General features: G+C 39.2%; 1 protein-coding gene across 4 annotated transcripts in view; it reads left to right on the top strand.

The window, feature by feature from the left end:
- PARP4 (poly(ADP-ribose) polymerase family member 4) overlaps window positions 1–25,401 on the top strand; it is a 109,198-nt gene that overhangs the window by 24,416 nt on the left and 59,381 nt on the right. For 3 of the 4 annotated variants that reach the window (XM_028105053.2, XM_028105012.2, XM_028105043.2), the window contains exons 10-17: window positions 286–446; window positions 4,157–4,294; window positions 6,783–6,878; window positions 18,205–18,388; window positions 18,790–18,946; window positions 20,205–20,329; window positions 24,278–24,409; window positions 25,210–25,296. In XM_028105053.2, the coding sequence (XP_027960854.1) occupies window positions 286–446; window positions 4,157–4,294; window positions 6,783–6,878; window positions 18,205–18,388; window positions 18,790–18,946; window positions 20,205–20,329; window positions 24,278–24,409; window positions 25,210–25,296 (1,080 nt within the window). The remainder of the gene's footprint in view (window positions 1–285; window positions 447–4,156; window positions 4,295–6,782; window positions 6,879–18,204; window positions 18,389–18,789; window positions 18,947–20,204; window positions 20,330–24,277; window positions 24,410–25,209; window positions 25,297–25,401) is intronic. The other variant, XM_028105034.2, reaches the window with a different exon arrangement.

Here is a 25,401-nt window from a genome sequence, read left to right on the forward strand (position 1 = left end):
ACAATATATAAGAAAGGTATTACCTTTAATGTGCTATTTACATATTGATCAGAAACTTTGGGGGAGGGGTGCTGGCTGGCTCAGTCAGTGGAGCATGCAACTCTTGATCCCTGGATTGTGAGTTTAAGCCCCACATCGGGTGTAGAGATTACTTAAAAATAAAACCTTAAAAAAAGACTTCGGGGGGGGAAATCTTATTTTTCCAGTCTTTTTGAGAAAGTGTAACGTGTGCTAAATATTTTGATATATAGTGATTCTAACATCTTGTATTATTTCCATCTACAGCTAATAAGAGACATGGTTAATGTCTGTGAAACTAATTTGTTCAAACCCAACCCCCCATCCCTTGCCAAATACCGAGCTTTGAGATGCAAAATTGAGCGTGTTGAACAAAACACTGAAGAATTTTTCAGAGTTAGAAAAGAGGTTTTACAGAATAATCACAGGTATGCATAAAGGAAATGTCTTAGTATCTGTTATTATGTAATACTATTTTAGATTCTGTTAAAGAACTACTCCATAATTACGTATGTAATTTAATCCTCTGTAACAAGGTAGCTATGTTGTGATGACAGATTACTTTTTTCTGTGCTTATAAAGGGACTTGGGGACGCCTGAGTGGCTCAGTCGGTTAAGTGTCCAACTCTTGATTTCAGCTCAGTTTTGATCCTGAGTTCAAGCCCCGCGTTGGGCTCCATGCTGGATTATATATATATCTGTATATAATAGGCCTTGGGACAGTATTCTGTGCTTGAAAACACTCCCTACTACTCTACTCAAAATAATTTCAAGTTTACCTAATCTTGCTGAGAATTAAATTTAAAAATTTTAAATCACGAGGTTTTTTTTTGTTTTGAAGGATATTATATAGGAAAATCCCCTTAAGATTTTAAGATGCAGGACTATATGCGTGGCAGCTTCTAAAATGGCCACTCCATGGCATGAAAACCCTCAGCTGAAAATCTGGAAAATACATTAAGAGATAGGACACCCCTAAACGTCAGTCACATTTGTTTCCTCATTGACTGTGAGTCTGTGTTGCTTGTGCCCATGTGCTTTCTACAACCCAGGGCAGCAGCAGTAACAACAAATGCATGTGGATCAGCTGCTCTGACAAGCCCTCTTTGGGCGTTAGTTCCTCTGAGAACCTGGACCCAGCTTCACGGTTCAGAAACTAATTTGATGGATTATTCTTGAGGGTGAGAGTAACTTCTGTTGGTTTAGTCATTCATCCCACTAATGTAACTTCCCAGCACTCCAACGCCTGAACCTTTCTGGCATCTCGACTCTCATTAGGTATAAAGGGCCAGGCTAACCTTAATCAGCCTCACACACTGCTTAGAGCCAAAGGTGGTGAACTGCAGCCCCTTGAACCAACTGCGGAGGCCAGTTGTACATTTTTAGGAATTTTGTGAACTGAGTACAATTAGTAACTTGAGATTGGCTATGGTGGGAAGATTTATACCATGGAAATCAGCAAATGCTACAAATCAGGGTCGTATGTGGGTTTTGCTCTTTTGAGAACTGGTTTTCCAGCACCTTGCTAGAACCACACCCATCTATGCCTCCCTTATGGACTAATTCAGACCTATCTAAAATTGTGTTCTGCCTTCCTCTATCAGTCATCCTCAAATGCCGTTCTCAACATTACTTCACACCCACTAGATGAGTATATTTTTTGAAAAAAAAAAAAAAAGGAAAATTATAAGTGTTAAATGAGGTTGTGGAGAAATTGGAACCCTCATACAATGCTTTTGGAAGTGTCAGATGGCGCAGCTGCTGTTTGGCAGTTCCGCAACAAATTCAACACAGATTTCTTATCTGCCCCAGCAGTTCCACTCCTTGTTATATACCCCAAAGAACTGAAGCAAGTACTCAGACAGATACTGGTACATGAATGTTCATAGCAGCACTATACACAATAGCCAAATGATGGAAACAACCCAAATGTCCATCAGGAGTTGAATAGATTAACAAAATGAGGTAAGAAAAAAAAAAAGGAATGAAGTGCTGATACATGCTACAAAATGGGTGAGTCTCAAAAGTATTATGCTAAGTGAAAGAAGCCAGACACAAAAGACCACATATTGTATGATTTCATTTATATGCAATATCTAGAATAGATATATCGAATCCATGGAGACAGAAAGCAAATTGCCTAGTTCCAGGAGAGGGAAGAATGGGGACTGACTGCTAAATGGGTATGGGGTATTCTTTTGTAGTGCTGAAATGTTTAGATAGAAGTGGTGGTTGCACACTTTGAGTATACTAAATACTACCGAACTGTACACTTAAAAATGGTTAATTTTATATTATGTGAATTTTATGTCAATTAAAAAATCTTTTCCTATAGCTCTTTTCCAGATTTCACTTTTATATATAATCAAATTATTTTTATTTCTTTTGATTTGACTTTTGACCCTCCCGTAGGTATCTGCTAGGATCTAATACTAATTAAGAAACTAGTAACAATGAAGGTAGAATCAGGAGGAGAGTAAATGACTTTTTCCAGGGAATCAAAGAAAAGGAAGAGCCATGTCTTCAAGCCTAGGGAGGGGAGTGCAGTTCAAGCATCTAATGTAACTCAGGCAGGCCTTAGAGATCTCACCTCACACCCAAGTGATGTTGAACTGTTCATATGACAAAAGTGGATCTCTCCCTATGGAGGGATTCTGCTGCTGTGAAGAATTAGATTTTCTCCATTTCATTTCACTAATGATGATTATTTCATATTAATTTTTTCTAGTTATAAAATTCATGTTCTTTGCTGAAAGTTTAGACAATATGTGAAAGCATGATGAAAATTGAAGATCATCCAAATCTCACCACCCAGAGATGACCCAGAGATAATATGACCACTGTTAACATGTTGGTGTAGAATATATCTCAAACTCAATATTTGATTCTTCTCCACATCTAATGGTGTGCTTGGAAGCCAGCTCTCTGAAATAAAAGTCCTGACTTATAATAACTGTTGGTTTCTGTGGTGTAAATACTCCTACTATAGCTAGTGTCAAGCTATCAGTGTGACGCCAAAGAACGAGGAGTTGGGAAAACCTGCTGGATAGGCTCTCTTACATCCTCTACCCCACAACTCTGTCCCTCCATAGTCCCCCAGTCTTTCCCCATGCTTCCCCATCCTAGTCACCCACCCAGAGCCACTGTCAACTCTCCTTCATCCCCACATCACCATACCCTGTCAGTTCTGTCTCCAAAATGTCTGTAATCCATTGGCGTCTTTCATTCACACTGCTGCCACCTTTAGTCCAGACACCGATGTCTCACCTGCTTCCTGATGCTCTTTCTGCTCCTGCCTCAGCCAATTGATTTTCCCAAAGCAACCAGTTAGGTCTTAAAATATATACTGTATTATGTCATGTTGCAGTAATTGTCACTTTCAAAGACAGGTCTTTCTTGACCATCCTCTCTCTGAACCTGGTTGGCTTGCTGAGTAAAACTTAAAATCAGTTATTTGTTAGCTTTTAATTTTTAATTTTTGTCTCTCTCCATTAGGATTCAAGCCCCATGAAGCCAGAGACCATATTATCTCACTTCCAGGGCCTGGCAGAATACTCAGCCTAGAGTGTATAGCATGTATTTTTTTTTTTTTTTTAAGAGAGAGAAACGAGAGCACAAGCACATGCGTGCGGGAGCAGAAGATGGGGAGGGGCAGAGAGAGAATCCCAAGCAAGCTCCATGCTTGGTGTGGCACCTGACCCAGGGCTTGATCTCATGACCCTGAAATCATGTCCCCAATGAAATCAGTAGACTGATGCTTAGCTGACTGAGACACCCAGGTGCTTCCAGAGTGTATTTGTTGAATGAATGAATGCATGAATGAATTTCATCTATATATTATATGTATTATATATATTATATATTTGACAAAATTTGAGATCATACCATGCATAAAGTTTTGTAAACTATTTTTAAAATTTATTTTACTACGAGGTTTACTTCATATCCTTATTTATTTTTTAAGAGTGTGATTTTTTTTTAATGACTACATATTTCCAAGAAATGTTGTGTTGTGATTCACTGAATCCATTCCATAATAATGGCCATTTGGGCTGTTTTGCGTTTTCTGCTAATAATGATTTTTTTTAATTTTGCTTTTGATTATGCAGTCTCAAGGTTTTTCTTCCACTTTTTACAGCAAAGTTCCAGTGGACATCTTGCAGATACTTAGAGTTGGCAGAGTGAGTGAAGCCACAGAGTTTTTGAGCCAGCTTGGCAATGTGAAGTCCTTACTGCATGGATCTCCTGTACAAAGCTTTGTAGGGATCCTGTCCCGGTAAGAGGATACCATCTTTATTTTCTAAATGTTTCAGCCTCATGAACATGAAGTGTTCTACCCTTTTTTCCTATTTTTTTCCCATATTGCATGGGCCTCTTCAGTTAAAATCAGCTGATTGCATTCCAGAGAAAACCAAACACTTTAAATTGTAACAAGTGTAATTTAAATTATGTACTTATTACTACATATATTTTAAAGTATAGTACATGGGTATGAATTGCTTCTTGAAAACAGTATCATATGAAGAAAGGGGATTCTCTATTTCATGACTCTTCTATGTGTATCTAATCTAGGGAACATCCAATACTTAAGAAGAAAGGTCTAGAAATTAGAGTTACCTAGATACTGTGAGTTATCTATTCAAAACATAACTCTAATTTTCTGTTTGCTTTTAATAACCACTTAATATTAGAGCTGAACTGCAGTCACCGGGAGCAGGGGAGGATATGATTACATCTGGATCCTTAATTAAATAACTAAGAAGAAAAAAAATACCTAAGAAGAAACATAAATATACAAGATCCATCTGGAAAAAATTTTAAACTGCCATTGAAGGACCCAAAAGATACTTGCACTAACCAGAAGGATGCCAATTTTCCTTGAGTTAACCTATAAATTTAGAGCTATCACAATAAAAGTGCTAACAAGATATTTTTTTAAGAAATAAAAAGCTGATTCTACCGTACATATTTTTTTAATTTTGATTTTACCAGGGTAATTCAGAAAAAGAAGATTAATGAGGAAGAATTAACCAGTCAGACACTAAAAACATTTTATAAAGCTATGTTAATTAAAACAGTGAGGTGGTACGTGAACAGATGAGTCATGGAATAAAGAATCCAAAAGTAAATGTAAAAACATAGAGGGTTTAGTATATGATAAAAGTAGCTTTTATTTCTGTGGAAGAAAGATAATTTCTTCAATGCTATATATTGGGACAGATTACTACCTGGAAAAAATACAAAATTGGATCCTTACCTCATTCCTCACACTTAAATAAACTCCACACAGAACAAAGATTTAAAAATTTAAAATTAGGAATGCCTGGATGGCTCAGTCGGTTAAGCATCCGACCCTTGATTTCAGCTCAGGTCATAATCTCAGGTTCCTGGGATGGGACCCATGTCGGGCTCCAAGCTTGGTGGGGACGGAGTCTGCTTGTCCCTCTCCCTCTGCTCCTTCCCCACCCTGCCCCGCAAATAAATAAATAAATAAATAAATAAATAAATAAATAAATAAATTTTTTAAAATCTAAAATTATAGGTACTAATTGAAAAATAGCTTTAATTTTTTAAAAAAAGTTTTTTTAAAAGATTTTATTTATTTATTTGACAGAAAGAGACACAGTGAGAGAGGGAACACAAGCAGGGGGAGCAGGAGAGGGAGAAGCAGGCTTCCCACTGAGCAGGGAGCCCAGTGCAGGGCTTGAGCCCAGGACCCTGGGATCATGACCTGAGTCGAAGGCAGCCACTTAACCAACTGAGCCACCCAGGCACCCCTAAAAAATTTTTTTTAAATAAACTTTAAGTAGGACTAAAACCCAAAAACCATTTTACAAAATTAATTACATTTCATAATGCAAAATTCAAACAGTAGGTATTTATGTAATAAAAGCAGAAGTTTCCTTTTATCCACCTTTCCAGAGATAACCATGGTTTAACTTTGATTGCAGAGAGTTCTTAGCAATGCTAGAAGGCCAGTAGAAACCTGCATAAGTTCTTGAGCCAGAAAGAAATGCAGTCAGCATTGGGCTTAAACATGGTTCTATTGAGCGCCGGGGGCCTCAACAGGTAGGAGACAGAGTCCTGAGGCAGGAAAAATGGCCAGCATCTCAGGGCTGACCAAAACAGTGGTGAGAAATGATCATAGCTTGGTATATTTGAACAACACGTGGAATTCCTTCTGTAGGATTACTCTGAAATACATTTTGCCTTTCATTTCATGCTCTTTATTTACTTACTGTCTTTCAATTGGTGTATTTTTTTCCAGCTTTATTAAGGTATGATTGACAAATAAGAATTGTATATATTTAGGTTGTACGAGGTGATTTTTTAGAGGTATATAACATGATGACTTAATGTACATGTACTTTGTGAAATGATTACCACAGTCAAGGTAATTAACACATCCATCACTTCACAGAGTTATCTTTTTTCTTCTTGTGGTAAGAACACAAGATCTGTTCTTAGCAAAGAGTATTTATCTTATTTATCTTAAAATTGAAAGTTTGTATGCTCTTTACCCAACATCTCCCCATTTTCTCCAACTCCCAGTCCCTAGAAACCACCATTCTGCACTCTGGTTCTATGAGTTGGACTTTGCTAGATTCCCCATATATGTGAGGCTATGCAGTATTTGTCTATCTGTGCCTAGCTTATTTCATTTAGCATGTCCTTAAATAGTACCTGTCTCTGCTAGAATTATGAGGCTACAATAAAAGATACCTTTCTTCTAGTAAATCACTGGAATGTCTTTTTCTTTTTAGTGGGTTGCTTTTACCTAAAGTAGTTGAAGATCGTGGCACAAAGAGAACAGACATTGGAAATCTTGGGAGTGGAGTATATTTCAGTGATTCCCTCAGGTTAGTGTATTATATATACTATATATTATATCCTTAATCCTGTTATACCCATCATCAAGGATTTATTACTGAGTAGTTGCTACGTGATTTCTTCCATCTTTCCTTTGTGAGGGATTTCTCGCCCAAGTAACAGATCATTGAAAGCAACCAGTTTTCTCAGTATACTATAGAAAAATGTCTTTTGTAGTGGAGATTTGGGAAAATTTCAAATCATCTTAGTGATTTTACTATCCTGAGGGTCTTTACATTTCTTTTACCCATTTAATCCTTACAACAACCCTCTCAGGTCAGTTCTCTTATTATCCCATATCACAAAGAATACTGAGTGACACTGAGGGTATCTTGCCTAAGGTCACACAGCATTTTGTCTTTCTCCAGGACCAGTGATCTTAACTTCTACACCACAGGATTTCTCAAAACAACCTATCTATTGTAAATAAACTCTGTAAGCCTAGAATAATATTTCATGGTCAGTATCCTTGTTAATATTTAAACCTGTCTTCATAATAGCCACAATGTATTGAACACCTTGGGATGCCTGGGTGGCTCAGTCGGTTGGGTGTCTGCCTTCAGCTCGGGTCATGGCCCCAGGGTCTTGGGATCGAGTCCCATGTTGGGCTCCTTGCTCAGCAGAGAGTCTGCTTCTCCCTCAGCCTGCCACTCCCCCTGCTTGTGCTCTCTCTCTTTCTCTCTCTAACAAATGAATAAATGAAATCTTTAAAAAAAAAATGTATTGAACACCTGCGCTGTGTGAGGCACCAGGCTATGTGCTTCATGTATATTCTCTATAAACCTCACAAGTGGTATTGTGACATCATTTTATGAAAAAGAAACACACTAATGGAGGATAAGTAACTTGCATAAGGTCACAGAGCTAGTTATAGGATGGAGCCTGGGTTCAGGCCCAGGACAAAAGGTAATTATCCAGGATATTTAAAGAATTCCTACAAATCAGTAAGAAAAAAATAAAGAGCTCAATAAGCAAATGGACAAAAGACATGAGCAGGAACCTAATAGAAGAGAAAACATGTATAGACAATGACATTTGAAAAGATTAGTAAACAACAACATGCAAATTGAACTATAGTATACCATTTTACACTATCAGAAAAAAAAAGTTTAACATCTCTAGGTGTTGGTGAGTCTCTAGAACAGTCTGAACTCTCAGACCCTGTTGGTAGGACTATAAAATTATAAGCCCTCTTGAGAAAATTTTGGCATCATCTGCTATAGTTGAAGAGCATAGTTGATAGTATGACTCAGGAATCCTATAGATTAGCTGGCCTATGAACCAAGAAGCAGTGGTTCTTAATCCGGGCTATACATTGGAATCACCTGGAGGACACTGTTTTAACTTGAAGGACTTTTTTTAGTTTTTATTCAAATTCCAGTTAGTACAGTATAATATTAGTTTTAGGTGTACAATATAGTGATTCAACACTTCAGTGCAGGACTGGGTGCTCATCACAAGTGCACTCCTTGATCCCCATCACCTATTTCCCCCATCCCCCCCACCTCCCCACCTGGAGGAGCTTTTAAATATTACTGGTGCTGATTTCACCCCAGATCAATTAAATCAGGATCTCCAAGAGTGAGGTTTGGGTATCAATAGTGTTTTAAGCTCCCTGGATGATTATAACATGCAGCCTGGGTTGAGAATCACTACCCTAGTAAGTAGACATAGACCAGGAGACATGTACAGGAATGGCCAAGAAAACTGTAATACTGATGTCCATTGACAGTGGAATGGATCAAAAAATTTTGGTGTAGTCCTATGTGGAGTGCTATATGGCAGTTTTGACCAGTGTACTACAGCTACACATGTCTGATGGATGAGCCCTAGAACCATAATGTGGAGCAAAACATTGCAATGTGATTCTATATGTATGCAAAGTTCAAACACAAGCAAAACTAAGCATGTTGTTGAAGGACACATACCTATGCATCAATACTATAAAAGATGGAGGAGCAAGATGGCGGAGGAGTAGGAGACCTGGATTTCAGGAATTCAGCTAGATAGGGATCAAACCATTCTAAACACCTAGGAACTCAACAGAAGATGGAAGAAAAGAATAGCAGCAACTCTCTGAACAGAGAAGCGACCACTTTCTGGAAGGTAGGACATGCGGAGAAGTGAATCCGAGGCGATATTCGGGAAGATAGCGGGGGAGGGGGCCTCCATCAGCCGCTACCAGCAAGTGATAGAGCAGTGGAACACAAAATCGGAACTTTTAGAAGTCAGCTCTGCTGAGGGACATTGCTCCAGTGGCTAAGCGGGGGGCGGAACCCTTGCTGGGACAGTGTGGTCTCAGCACCCTTGGGGTCACAGAAAGACTGGGAGTGCCTGAGTGAAGCAGAGCTCCCAGGTATTGGAGCAGGGAAGCCGGCTGCATAGATGGAGCCAAGGAGTGGGCTCTCAGCTCAGGGTTGCCATAAACTGTGATCCGCAGCACAGTAGGGCCACTGCTCCTCCAGCAGGGACCCAACAAGCAGCAGAGCCGGGGAGACTCGCCTTCCTCCCCTGGGGAGGAGTGGCGCGGGAGTGCACCACAAGGATCTGCTGGGTGTGGAGACTCCACACGGGGTCGGGTGCCAGAGATAGAAATGGTCGGTCACAGGCTGGGTGAGCACAGATTGCGGCCGGAGACTGGGGAGACGGGAGTGACTGCTTTTCTCTGGGGGCGCACTGAGGAATGGGGCCCTGAGCTCTCGGGTCCTCCAGGACGGAGATTGGGATGCTGCCATTTTCACTCTCGTTCTCCAAAGCTGTACGGAAAGCTTGCAGGGAACAAAAGCTCTCGAGAGCAAACCCAAGCAGATTACTTAGCCGGGACCCAGCAAGGGCGGGACAATTCTGCCTCCGGCAAAGACATTTGGGAACCACGGCAACAGGCCTCTCCCCCAAAAGAGGAAGAACAGCCAGCCAAGACCAAGTTTACTGATCAATGAGAATGGCAGAATTCCAGTGCTAGGGGAATACTGCACATAGAATTCATGGCTTTTCCCCCCCTGATTCTTTAGTCTTTCAAAGTTAATTTTTTTTAAACTTTCTTTTTCAACCAACATTTTTTCAATCCCTTTTTTAAAAAAATCTTTTTTGTTTTTCATTTTTAGAGTCATATTCTATCCCTTCATAGTAGTTAACCTTATTTTTGGTATATATATATATATATATATATATATATATATACACCAAAGTTGTCCTCTCTATAAAGTTTTGAGATACAGTTTCTTCTAACAGATCAAAATATACCTTAAATCTCTAGTGTATGGCTTTGTTCTAGTCTTCTGCCTGATCACATTCTCTCCCTTTTTTTTTTAAATCCTCTTCTTTCTTTTTTCAACCAACTTCTTATCTTATTAATTCCTTTTATAAAATCTTTTATAATTTTCATCTTTACAGTCATATTCTATCCCTTCATCGTATTAACCCTTATTTTTGTACATATATAAGTTTTTTGTTCTTTCAAATCTTGGGAGGCACTTTCTTCAAAATACGCCCAAAATCTAGTGTGTGGCACTGATCTATGCACCAGCCTGATCATATTTGATCATATTCTGTCTTGTTTTTTGTTTGTTTGTTTGTTTTTATCTTTTTCTTTTTTTTTTCTTTTTTCCTTCTTTCCCTTTCTTTTCCTCTAGTTTCAGGTTTCTTCTGATTTGTTTAGTGTCTGTTTTTCTGGGGAAATTTTTACCCTGTTAGCATTTTGATCTCTCTCTCATCTATTCTCCTCTGGACAAAATGACAAGACAGAAAAAATCACCGCAAAAAAAAAACAAAAAAAAAAACAAAAGGCAGTACCGACTGCCAGGGACCTAATCAATACGGACATTAGTAGGATGTCGGAACTAGAGTTCAGAATGATGATTTTAAAGATACTAGCTGGGCTTGAAAAAAGCATGGAAGAAATTAGAGAGACCCTTTCTGGAGAAATAAAAGAACTAAAATCTAACCAAGTCGAAATCAAAAAGGCTATTAATGAGGTGCAATAAAAAATGGAGGCTCTAACTGCTAGGATAAATGAGGCAGAAGAGAGAATTAGTGATCTAGAAGACCAAATGATGGAAAATAAAGCTGAGAAAAAGAGAGATAAACAACTACTGGATCATGAGGGCAGAATTCGAGAGATAAGTGATACCATAAGACAAAACATTAGAATAATTGGGATCCCAGAAGAAGAAGAAAGAGAGAGCGGGGCAGAAGTTATATTGGAGCAAATTATAGCAGAGAACTTCCTTAATATGGGGAAGGAAATAGGCATCAAAATCCAGGAGGCACAGAGAACTCCCCTCAAAATCAATAAAAATAGGTCAACACCCTGGCATCTAATAGGAAAACTTACGAGTCTCAGAGACAAAGAGAAAATCCTGAAAGCAGCTTGGGAGAAGAGATCTGGAACCTACAACGGTAGAAACATTAGATGGGCAACAGACCTATCCACAGAGACCGGGCAGGCCAGAAAGGACGGGCATGATATATTCAGAGCACTAAATGAGAAAAATATGTAGCCAAGAATACTATATCCAGCTAGGCTGTCATTGAAAATAGGAGGAGAGATAAAAAGCTTCCAGGACAAACAAAAATTAAAGGAATTTGTGAACACGAAACCAACCGTACAAGAAATATTGAAAGGGGTTCTCTAAGCAAACAGAGAGCCTAAAAGCAACATAGACCAGAAAGGAACACAGACAATATACAGTAACAGTCACCTTACAGGCAATACAATGGCACTAAATTCATATCTTTCAGTCGTTACCCTGAATGTAAATGGGCTAAGTGCCCCAATCAAAAGACACAGGGTATCAGACTGGATAAAAAAACAAGACCCATTGATATGCTGTCTGCAAGAGACTCATTTTAGACCCAAAGACACCCCAGATTGAAAGTGTGGGGGTGGAAAACCATTTACCATGCTAATGGACACCAAAAGAAAGCTGGGGTGGCAATCCTTGTATCAGACAAATTAGATTTTAAACCAAAGACTATAATAAGAGATGAGGAAGGACACTATATCCTACTTAAAGGGTCTATCCAACAGGAAGATCTAACAATTGTAAATATCCATGCCCCTAACATGGGAGCAGCCAATTATATAAGGCAATTAATAATAAAAGCAAAGAAACACATCAACAACAATACAGTAATAGTGGGGGACTTCAACACCCCCCTCACTGAAATGGACAGATCATCTAAGCAAAAGATCAGCAAGGAAATAAAGACTTTAAATGACACACTAGACCAAATGGACTTCACAGATATATTCAGAACATTCCATCCCAAAGCAACAGAATACACATTCTTCTCTAGTGCCCATGGAACATTCTCCAGAATAGATCACATCCTACCTCACAAATCAGGTCTCAACCGGTACCAAAAGATTGAGATCATTCCCTGCATATTTTCAGATGACAGTGCTTTGAAACTAGAACTCAATCACAAGAGGAAAGTCGGAAAGAACTCACATACATGGAGGCTACAGAGCATCCTGCTCAAGAATGAATGGGTCAACCAGGAAATTAAAGAATTAAAAAAATTCATGGAAACAAATGAAAATGAAAACACACCTGTTCAAAATCTTTGGGAGGCAGCAAAGGCAGTTCTAAGAGGAAAGTATATAGCAATACAAGCCTTTCTCAAGAAACAAGAAAGTTCTCAAATACACAACCTAACCCTACACCTAAAGGAGCTGGAGAAAGAACAGCAAATAAAGCCTAAACCCAGCAGGAGAAGAGAAATAATAAAGATCAGAGCAGAAATCAATGAAATAGAAACCAAAAGAAAAGGAGAACAGATCAACGAGACTTGGAGCTGGTTCTTTGAAAGAATTAACAAGATTGATCAACCCCTGGCCAGACTGATCAAAAAGAAAAGAGAAATGACCCAAATAAATAAAATCATAAATGAAACAGGAGAGATCACAACCAACACCAAAGAAATACAAACAATTATAAGAACATATTATGAGCAACTCTATGCCAGCAAATTAGATAATCTGGAAGAAATGGATACATTCCTAGAGATGTATCAACTACCCAAACTGAACCAGGAAGAAATAGAAAATCTGAACAGACCTATAACCACTAAGGAAATTGAAGCAGTCATCAAAAATCTCCCAACAAACAAAAGCCCAGGGCCAGATGGCTTCCCAGGGGAATTCTACCAAATATTTAAAGAAGAATTAATACCTATTATTCTGAAACTGTTCCAAAAACTAGAAACGGAAGGAACACTTCCAAACTTGTTTTATGAGGCCACCATTACCTTGATCCCGAAACCAGACAAAGACCCCATCAAAAAGAATTACAGACCAATATCCTTGATGAACATGGATGCAAAAATTCTCACCAAAATACTAGCCAATAGGGTACAACAGTACATTAAAAGGATTAATCACCAAGACCAAGTGGGATTCATCTCTGGGCTGCAAGCGTGGTTCAACAGCCACAAATCAATCAATGTGATACTATACATTAATAAAAGAAAGAACAAGAACCATGTGATCCTCTCAATAGATGCAGAAAAAACAAGATTGATAAACCCCTGGCCAGACTTATCAAAAGAAAAGAGAAAAGATCATCCTTTCTTGATCAAAACTCTTCAGAGTATAGGGATAGAGGGTACATACCTCAATATCATAAAAGCCATCTAAGAAAAACCCACAGTGAATATCATTCTCAATGGGGAAAAACTGAGAGCTTTCCCCCTAAGGTCAGGAACATGGCAGGGATGTCCACTATCACCATGGCTATTTGACATGGTATTAGAAGTCCTGGGGCACTGGGTGGCTCAGATGGTTAGGCGTCTGCCTTTGGCTCAGGTCATGATCCCAGGGTCCTGGGATCGAGTCCTGCATCGGGCTCCCTGCTCCGCAGGAAGCCTGCTTCTCCCTCTGCCTCTGCCTCTCTCTCTCTTTCTCTCTCTCTCTCTCTCTCTCTCTCTCTCTCTCTGACTCCCATGAATAAATAAATAAAACATTAAAAAAAAAAAGTCCTAGCCACAGCAATCAGAGAACAAAAAGAAATCAAAGGCATCCAAATTGGCCAAGAAGAAATCAAACTTTCACTGTTTGCAGATGATATGATACTTTATATGGGAAGCCCAAAAGACTCCACCCCAAAACTGCTAGAACTCATACAGGAATTCAGTAAAGTGGCAGGATATAAAATCAATGCACAGAAATCAGTGGCATTCCTATACACCAACCAGAAGACAGAAGAAAGAGAAATTAAGGAGTCGATCCCATTTACAATTGCACCCAAAACCATAAGATACCTTGGACTAAATCTAACCAAAGAGGCAAAGAATCTGTACTCAGAAAACTGTAAACTATTCATGAAAGAAATTGAGAAAGACACAAAGAAATGGAAAAATGTTCCATGCTCATGGATTGGAGGAACAAATATTGTGTAGATGTCAATGCTACCTAGAGCAATCTACACATTTAATGCAATCCTCATCAAAATACCGTCCATTTTTTTCAAAGAAATGGAGCAAATAATCCTAAAATTTGTATGGAACCAGAAAAGACCCCAAATAGAGGAATGTTGAAAAAGAAAAGCAAAGCTGGCGGCATAATTCTGGACTTCAAGCTCTACTACAAAGTTGTCATCATTAAGACAGTATGGTACTGGCACAAAAACAGACACATAGGTCAATGGAACAGAATAGAAAGCCCAGAAATGGACCCTCAACTCTATGGTCAACTAATCTTCAACAAAGCAGGAAAGAATGTCCAATGGAAAAGACAGTCTCTTCAACAAATGGTGTTGGGAAAATTGGACAGCCACATGCAGAAGAATGAAACTGGACATTTTCCTCACACCACACACAAAAATAGACTCCAAATGGTTGAAAGACCTCATTGTGAGACAGGAGTCCATCAAAATCCTAAAGAAGAACACAGGCAGCAACCTCTTTGACCTCAGCCGCAGCAACTTCTTCCTAGAAACACCACTAAAGGCAAGGGAAGCAAGGGCAAAAATGAACTATTGGGACTTCGTCAAGATAAAAGGCTTTTGCACAGCAAAAGAAACAGTCAACAAAACCAAAAGACAACCGACAGGATGGGAGAAGATTTTTGAAAATGACATATCAGATAAAGGGCTAGTATCCAAAATCTATAAAGAACTTCTTAAACTCAACACCCAAAAAACAAATGATCCAATCAAGAATGGGCAGAAGACATGAACAGACATTTTTCCAAAGAAGACATCCAAATGGCCAACAGACACGTGAAAAAGTGCTCAACATCGCTCGGCATCAGGGAAATCCAAATCAAAACCTCAGTGAGATACCACCTCACACCAGTCAGAATGGCTAAAATTAACAAGTCAGGAAACGACAGATGTTGGCGAGGATGTGGAGAAAGAGGAACCCTCCTACACTGTTGGTGGGAATGCAAGCTGGGGCAGCCACTCTGGAAAACAGTATGGAGGTTTCTCAAAAAGTTGAAAATAGAGCTACTATATGATCCAGCAATTGCACTACTGGGTATTTACCCCAAAGATACAAATGTAGGGATCCGAAGGGGTACGTGCACCCCAATGTTTATATCAGCAGTGTCCACAATAGACAAACTATGGAAAGAGCCAAGATGTCCATCGACAGATGAATGGATAAAGAAGATGTGGTATGTATATACAATGGAATATTATGCAGCCATCAAAAGGAATGAAATCTTGCTATTTGCAGCAACATGGTTGGAACTGGAGGGTATTATGCTGAGCAAAATAAGTCAATCAGAGAAAGACATGTATCATATGACCTCACTGATACGAGGAATTCTTAATCTCAGGAAACAAACTGAGTGTTGCTGGAGTGGTGGGGGGTGGGAAGGATGGTGTGGCTGGGTGATAGACATTGGGGAGGGTATGTGCTATGGTGAGCGCTGTGAATTGTGTAAGACTGTTGAATCACAAACCTGTACCTCTAAAACAAATAATAGATTATATGTTAAAAAAAAAAAGAAGAAGAAGTTAGCTGGAAGGGAAGATTGAAGGGGGGAAATTGGAGGGGGAGACGAACCATGAGCGACTGTGGACTCTGAGAAACAAACAGGGTTCTAGAGGGGAGGAAGGTGGGGAATGGGTTAGCCTTGTGATGGGTATTAAAGAGGGCATGTACTGAATGGAGCACTGGGTGTTATATGCAAACAATGAATCATGGAACACTACATCAAAAACTAATGATGTAATGTATGGTGATTAACATAACATAATAAAAAAAAGAAAATAGAGGAAAAATATTATAAAAGAAAGAAAAAATAATATACACCTAAAAACAAGATAGTTATTAGATTACCTCTGGGTGGCAGGGAAGGTGATGCCACAGGGCAACATAGAAGTCTTGATGATGTCTGTTTCTTAAATTAGGCAGTAGCCACGTGGTTGTTTGTCTTATTATTCTTGAAACTTCACATTTATAGTATAAATGCTCTTTCCTATGTACAAAATATTTCAAAGTAAACTTTTTTGGGTGTCAAGATTTTTTTTTTAATAAATTGGAATTCCATTGAATTTAACCAAGTTGAAGTCCTTGGTGAATTTGGACAAAGTGGTTTCAGTGGAGAAGCCAAACTGCAGTGGGCTGAAGGGTGATGGGCAAGCAAACAGGTAGAGGCAGCCATTGAGAAAGGCAGGGGATGGAGAGGGAGGAAGCTGGGACAGAGTCAAGGGTCATAGGAAGGAAGTTTATAGGAGGAATGGGGGAAATTGGTTATTTTTTTTAGTTTTTTATTTTTTTATGTTTTAAAGATTTTATTTATTTATTTGAGAGAGAGAGAATGAGAGAGAGCACGAGAGGAAAGAGGGTCAGTGGAAGAAGCAGACTCCCTGCTGAGCAGGGAGCCCGATGCGGGACTCGATCCCGGGACTCCAGGATCATGACCTGAGCTGAAGGCAGTTGCTTAACCAACTGAGCCACCCAGGCACCCTGGTTATTTTTTTTAAAGGGAGCAAATCTTGGGACACCTGGCTGGCTCAGTTAGTGGAGCATGCAGTTCTTGATTTCAGAGTTGTAAGTTCAAGCCCCGTGTTGGTGTAAAGATTACTTAAAAATAAAATATTTTTATGCTGAGCGAAATAAGTCAACCAGAGAAAGACATGTATCGTATGATCTCACTGATATGAGGAATTCTTAATCTCAGAAAACAAACTGAGGGTTGCTGGGGTGGTGGGGGGTGGGAGGGATGGGGTTGCTGGGTGATAGACACTGGGGAGGGTATGTGCTATGGTGAGCGCTGTGAATTGTATAAGACTGTTGAATTACAGACCTGTACCTCTGAAACAAATAATACATTATATGTTTAATAAAAAAGAAGAAGAAGATAGCAGGAAGGGAAAAATGAAGGGGGGGAAATCGGAGGGGGAGATGGACCATGAAAGACTATGGACTCTGAGAAACAAACTGAGGGTTCCAGAGGGGGGTGGTGTGGGGGAATGGGTTAGCCCCGTGATGGGTATTAAGGAGGGCACGTACTGCCTGGAGCACCGGGTGTTATACGCAAACAATGAATCATGGAACACTACATCAAAAACTAATGATGTACTGTATGGTGATTAATATAACATAATAAAAAAATTAAAAATAATTAAAAATAAAATATTTTTTAAAAATAAAAGGGGGCAAGTCTTAGAGGGGATAGAACAAACACTTTTACATTTGGGTCTTGATTTGGAAAAATAGAGGTCTGTCCCAAAAATGTTGCTCCCAAAGTTGTCCTAGCCTATGCTCCTTAATTGCAAAAGTTGCTTTTTTAAAGTTGCTGAGCCCTGAAGAAAGTCAAAACGAAATCTCTCTCTTAGATGTCATTTGAAATTTTTGGTTCTCCATTTGGATTCAGAAGCCTTTGTGAGAATACAGTGCCCATCTTTCCCTTTGAGCAGTTCTTATTTACCTGGTATTTCATGCTCTCTCTGAGCTTCAGTGGAGAGGAGTAATCTATTTGCTTAATTAAAAAAGTGGGGGATTTTCCTTCTCTTTCATCACTTTGGTGTTTACCATACCAAAATATGTGTTTTAGTAATTAATAAAGATTTGAGGAAACGGTGGAATTCATCCATCCCTGGAAGAAAGTACTTTGAGCACTGCCTAACACAACAGAAGGCAACATTTGTGCTTTTCACATTAAAGTTTTAAACAAATAAGTGAACAATAAAGTTCTAAATTGAATCTTCAGAGATATTTCAATAGCAGTAAAATTTGGAACATTCTACCAGTACAGTCGTTTAGACAGTATTTCACATATACAGATGGATAATGGATAATAAAATATTGTTGCCATGACTATAAATTACAAACACGTACTTTCTTCCTTTCCCAATGCAGTACGAGTATTAAGTACTCCCACTCAGGAGAGACAGATGGCACGAGGCTCTTGGTTGTCTGTGATGTAGCCCTCGGGAAGTGCATGGACTTGAACAAAAAAGACTTCTCCTTGTCAGAAGCACCACCAGGTTACGACAGTGTCCATGGGGTGCGAGCAACGGCCACTGTCACCACAGACTTCGAGGTATTTGTTTCAAGAAACAGGCAGAGAGGCTCCTGTTTTTATTGAATATGCTTAAGTTTAAGTAATTATTGCATATCTGTGACTCCCTGAATTCAGTATTTTCTAAACTAGCAAACGTGCAATTCTGCTTTTTTTTTTTTTTAAGATTTTATTTATTTATTTGACAGAGAGAGACAGCGAGAGAGGGAACACAAGCAGGGGGAGCGGGAGAGGGAGAAGCAGGTCTCCTGCTGAGCAGGGAGCCCGATGCGGGGCCCATCCCAGGGCCCTGGGATCATGACGTGAGCCGAAGGCAGAAGCTTAACGACTGAGCCACTCAGGTGCCCCTGCAGTTCTGCTTTTATGAGAACATTTGCCGGTAAAGGTTTTTCCCTCCACCTATTCATTTCTGTTGGTTCTAGGATGATGAATTTGTTGTATATAAAACCAATCAGATTAAAATGAAATATATTATTAAATTTTGTATATCTGGAGATGAAATAAAGGACTTTCATCCTTGTAATACTACTGAAGTAGAGGAATACAGACCTGAGTTTTCAAATTTTTCAAACATTGAAGGTAAGACAGTTTTGTTGAATGCTGTTTTATGTGATATTTATAGAACTCAAACATTTTAGTTTTAGAGTAATTTATGCTCATGTTCAGTAATTGTATCTATGACTTCATATATAAATATTCCATTTCCTTTTTTATTTTGTAAAAGTAAAAACCAGGATACTTAAGAGAGCTTAAGTGATCTCAGAATCACATATTACTTCGTTAATACGCCTAAGTTGAGCTCGTACACCTCCCGACAGCTGATGCTAAAACCCACTGAAGCAATTTAAGATGTCGAAGCACAAAAAGTGTAATGGGGGTTGGTGAACTGGACAGAAGACACAGCTTTAGAATCAGGAAACTCAGGTTCAAGTATCAACTTGCCACTTAGTAGGCTGTGGAATATGAAACAAACTGCATAAGCTTTTTGGGCCTCAGTTTCTCTGTGTTGCAAATGAGATCAATATCTGCATTAAGCGAAGGTACTCCCAAAACTATAATATGCAGCTTATATATTAGTAGTAGAAATATATGAGAGGATGATAGCTTCTCAGAAAATCATAAGCCCAAACTATTATAATATTTATTAATAGCATTGTAAGAACTCATTAATATTTTTAACTGTGATCAGATTATTTTTTGTCAGAAATGTATGACTTCACGTATAAGAAAATGACTCCTGTTTTTCCTCTGGGAGCATTAAATGAAATGTCTGGCAAGAGAGTATATATTTACATTTCTAATTATATGTGTATTTTTGTAGCACCTGGTATAGAAGGGGAACATTTTTCTCATATGCTCTATTAGAAGTTTGATCTCGTGTTCCTTGGATTGAAAGTCTAAGGAGTCTCATATTGTTCTGACATGCTTTTGTGGCACAATAAGTAATAGTGACTGACCAATCAAAATTACAGGCCAGGGAATGGAGATATCTAGATTCATGCATAAACTACACTTACAAATTCTTAAAGACTTGTGTACTTGTGTGTTTTTAAATGTATGTCTTTCGAGTAATTGAGTGACTGTACATTTTCAAGATGAGTCCTCAGAGTTTCTAGATTAAAAAGGCAGAGTGTCTCTTATGAAGGTTGCCCCCATTTTTCTCATGTGGGTTCACTTACTTTACAGCATTGGCTATTGAAAATCATAAGATGCCGCTTGTCCGTTTTTCCCAAAATATAATGTATGAAGGGAAGGGGAAGGAACAATGATTAAGATAACAGAAACAGACAGTGCAGGGATGGTTTTTAAAGCTAACATTATCATTTTTAATGTGTAGATTATCAGTTAGCAGACGCCAAACTTTTCAACAACATCAAGTCTGGCCTGCAGGATGTCTCTGGCAATTCAGTTCCTCTTGAGGATGTTCACATCAAGGGAAAAATAATAGACTTTGTAGCCCAGGTATGTTCTTTGTGGTTTTATGATACTTTAAACAGATAAACAGATAAATAACAATTTGATTATAGTCACATGAATTAAACAAAACATGCATTTCCAATTCATTGAGCACCTGCTACATACCAGGGACTGTTCTAGGTCTAGGCATACAGTGATGAACAAAAGAAAAACTGCCTTGTAGAGCATACATTTTATTGGGGGACTAGGCAAAACACATGATAAATAAATAAAATGTATCATACAGGAGACTAAACCACGTGGACATCTAGGGTTCACTCATTCCAGGTGGCAAAAACAGCATGTGCAAAGGCCCTGTGGTGGGAGCAAGGCTGATATGGTCAGGGACATCAAGGAGGCCACTGTGGCTACAGCAGAGTAGAATGGGAAAGCATGGCAGGAGATTGGATCAAAGAGGTGGTGTGGGGGTCAGCTCACATCAGGACACAGGCCATACTGAGTGAATGGATTCACTCATTTCTGAGTGAAATGGAAGCCTTTAGAAGGTTGACCAGCTGTAGATCAGAGGTTCCACAGACCCCTTCCTTGCGTTAGACTGATTTGCTAGAGTGGCTCACAAAACTCAGGGAAACATTTTACTTATGACATTAATAGTTATTACAGAAGAATACAACCGAGGAACAGCCAGCTGGAAGAAATGTGTAGGGCAATGTGTAGGAAGGGGCACAGAGCTTCCCTGCCCGGTCCAGGCACGCCACTGCCCTGAATCTCCACGTGTTCACCAGCTTGGAAGCTCTCTGAAGCCTGTCTTTTTGGGTTAACACAGGCATGATTGATTAATAAATCATTGACCATCAGTGAGTGAACTCAATCTCCAGCCTCTCTCCCCTCCCCTGAGGTCCGAGGGTGGGGCTGACAGTTCCAACCCTATAATCCCCTTGGAAACCAGTCCCTATCCTTAGGTACTTTTCAAAAGGCACCTCTTTTACATAAACTCAGGTGTGGTTGAAAGGGGTCTGTTAGGAACACCAAGATACCTACGTTGTTCTTATCACTTAGGAAATTCTGAGGGTTTGGGGAACTCTGTGCCAGAAACAGGTAAAAGACCAAAATAAATGTTTCTTATTATAAATCACAGTATCACAGGGGGGAATTGCTGGAGATTCTGTAGCTGCTGAGATTCTGTAGCAGAATTCTGCTGTTCTGTAGCGGGGAGGAGGATGAGACCTAATGCTCAAGTGCAGTGCTTGGCCTCAGCCAGAAGCATGCAGCTAGTGCAGCTTTGGTCATGGAACAGAAAGTAGAGTTCATGGGCAAATGTGCAGGCAGGCTGCCAGTATACTGGGAAGGCTCTCTGTTTTCTAAGATTTGACTTCCTCATTGGTACCTAAACACTTGAGGACTACACTGACCCACTAAAGACCTCTTAGAAAAATAAGAACATCTGAGTCCAGTATTGTCATATTCTCCTCTCTTCAGAGGGAAATCAGATTAATTGTAGTGGTCACCTTAAACTGGGGAAATGGGGTATGGTGGGTGGGACAGGGCATGCTACCCATAATATCTGTACCAGTTTGCGTATGTCTGATTGCTGCCTCTTGGGCCTACTCTGATCCATACCCATAACCCTGAAGAGCTCAGGGAGATATCACAGATTTTGGGAGACCCTGATGTGGACTCATGGTAAATGTTCTGACCTATGCTAATCTCTTTGGAGCCACTTAGGATGTGTGACCACAATGGTTACCACTTCCTATGAGTCAAGCCCTGGATTGAGTGTTTTAAATGCTATATTTAATCCTCCCCAAAACTCTATGAGGTGAATGCTGTGATTATGCCCATTGTTTAGATGAGGAAGCTGATACGCAGAGACACTGAACAACATGATAAAGCACAGATTTAAACCCAGATCATTCTGATTCTCAAGTCCAGCCTCTTTAACCACTGTGCAGTAGTACAACCTGGGATAGATTGTGTAAAGCAGAGAATTTGGAGTTTGGAGGCTTAGTTTTGAATCCTTGCTCATTCTTTTCTATCTCCTTCCTTGGGGAAATTACTTAACTTCTTTTTGCCTCAGTTTCCTCAAATGTAAAATGGAAATAATAATATCTGCCAGCCAGCATGTGGCTATTAAATACAATGAATATAAAGGACATAGGGCATTTTTTTCACATGCAGTATATAAAAAACTGAGTGTGTTACAAGGAGAGGCATACGTCCTCTGTACATTACTTTGGATTAGACAACTTACACCATTTGATATTTTAAACCTGATGAAGCTTTTCCCATGGATAACTTTGCCCAAAAAATAACTCATGATTTAGCAGTTAATTTTTCACTAATTTGTGATTAGACAGCTGGCTTGTAGATTGTCATTGAGAATCCAAGCAGAGGCCCAGCGGCAGGGACTTGTATGTTCGTGACTCACATATTTGACTCTTTTCAGAATGAGTTTAGTGTTCTTAGTTTAATAACTAAACTAAAATAGTGGTTTCATCTGAAGGTGGAAAATTAAGATGTCAAAAATTAGTACAGTGTATCAGTTTCTCTTCTAAGTCCTAGTAAAAATACTTCTGTCATCATTAGCAAAAATTTCTTGCTTTCTGAGTACCCAGTCATATCATGTGATATACAGAGAGAGTGAAGCTGACATAGACCTGACCCCTGGGAACTCCCATCCAAAGACAGACCTGCTAACTAGATGCAGGCAGGACATCCACAGAGCAGGACAAAAACATGAACCCAAACCAAAGGACAATTAGACAGTGATCCTATCCAGCATTTATAGGTCAAGCATACGTGCCCTTGAAGGGTTTGGTAAAATTAGATATCCAAGAGAGAAATGAAGAGAGTTCTATGCATGGGGAACGTGCGTGATGTCCTCCTGGTCACCAATCTGCATGGCTCCTCTGCTGGGTGCTTTCTGACCTTCTATGATGGCTCAGAGTCACCAGACACCCAAGAAACCCTGGAATCCTATAGGATCATTTTGGGCCACAGCCAGCCTCCAGTTCTAGGGTGAGCCTGGTAAGCAGGTGGCTGTCACCAGCCAGTGAGGCCTTTGTTTGCAGAACTGTGAGAGATTCGATCTCCTGGAGGGTGCTGACTGTTGATTTGAGGACAATCACATTGTTTAAATATATGCCCCTTAAAATATTTTTCTCTGGTGCAGCACATACATTAGGGGCAACCCAGCTTACCATAAATCCAGTTGTGGGCAGCATTATGGAATAAGTTTGTTTCCTTTATTCTTTTATTTTTCATTTCAGTCTTCCCAGAGGTTATTGATGACAAATGGCTAAATATTTATTCCTTATTATTGCCACAAGTTTAAAATGTTAGTGTTTATTATATGTCTAGGGTTTTTAAAAATTTTTCAGTTGTTTAAAGACTGGCCTTTTCTTAAGCAAGGGAGTAATGTGATAAACAGAGTCCATTTGGTAAAATTAATCTGATAAGAATAGAGACAGCAGGTAGGAGTGGAAAAGAGTTGATTCAGGAATTGTCAACGGGAAGAGATGAGGATAGATGAAAAAAGCTGTGGAGGGCTATGTACAGAGAGGTAAAGGAGGGAAATGCCAAGACCTGAAAACAGACCAGATATAAGAACTATTCTGGAATAATATCTGGGTCCACGTGACACCAAGGAGGGATCAAGACCCACACATAAAGAAGCTATCTTGTCTTCTTAACGAAAGCTGCATTGCTTCTGTTAAGCCGGTGTTTGTAATATTGTAATACTAGTGACTTTTATTCCAGCCAAGGATGTATGAATTACCTAAAGTTGCAGCTGGTACGCTTTATAATGTGACGTGGACTCTACATTGCAATCATAGAATGCTCTAACTCCTGAAGCCAGGGTTGGGAATTTGAGAGACATGATAAAAATTCAAGGAATTTAAAGAAAATATGCATAATAGTTTTCATTAATAGTTGTTCCTGCAAATGTTGTTCCATATGGTTTCATCAAGTATATGGATTTTTTTTCTTCAGGTCACTGTTTTTCAGACATACACCAATCAAAGTTCTGTGCCCATTGAGGCAAGATATATTTTTCCTTTGGATGATAAGGCAGCTGTGTGTGGTTTTGAAGCGTTCATCAATGGGAAGCACATAGTAGGAGAGGTAAGGGGAGAAAATGCACTGTGACTGCTCTTTGGATTCAAGGTCAGTTTCCCATTTACCCAAATCTTCCTCATCTGAGTCCCCATAGCTATAAAGGTTGAATAGCAGCCTTATCATAAAACAGAAATATTCTTTGAAGAACCAAGCATTTATACAGTTGGCTTCCATTTAAACATCCCTCCCTGATTAACTGGTTTCTGTCCCTACCTGTCCAGTGTTCATCAGTCAGTGCCTTGTAAATTCTTTGCCTAGCATTTTGAAACAGAGCAATTTCAATATCAAAAGTTTAAGAGAGGCACAATGGAAAATCAGTAAAGCCTTTATATAGTTTTGCAAAAAACTGATCCTCTGCATCCTGCTATAACAAACTGATGTGACAGTTGCCATTGTTAACTTTTTAAGAAAAGTTGTACCAAAAGAAATAACAAGTGATACAGTCTTTGTTTATTCTAATGATTAGCCCACAGTTGCAATAATAACTCATATTTTGTTAAATGTAGGATAAACTTTATTATTTTTGTTCAACATAAAGTCCCAATCAAACTTTTTTTTTTCACTATTGACTCTGAAATATTTTGGTCCCAACTAATTAAAGAGATTTCACTTTAGTTGGCCTTTTCTGATTCAAATTCTTACCAGATAGGTACATTTTAATGATCACTTTATGTGAGTTTCTATTCACCTTAGGCTCTTAGTTTTCTGGGTCTGCCTAGGTTTTAATAAACATTGATGAAGTTTTTCTTGTTAAAGTCTGAAATCATTATTCATATTATGACTGGTATAGAAATAATCTTTTCCAGGTTAAAGAGAAGGAAGCAGCCCACCATGAATACCGAGAAGCTATCAGTCAAGGCCATGGCGCGTACTTGATGGATCAGGATGCACCCGTATGGCTTGATTTATCCATTAGTCTAGCATACTTACCAGAAGGGAGAAAGAGTTGGAATATGACTTGAAACATGAAGTCCATAGTAGAAACTGGGATAATTTCT

Source organism: Eumetopias jubatus, unplaced genomic scaffold (assembly GCF_037043125.1).
Source record: "Eumetopias jubatus isolate StellerSeaLion01/CBP00866 unplaced genomic scaffold, mEumJub1_p1.0 scaffold_3, whole genome shotgun sequence".
NCBI lineage: Eukaryota > Metazoa > Chordata > Mammalia > Carnivora > Otariidae > Eumetopias > Eumetopias jubatus.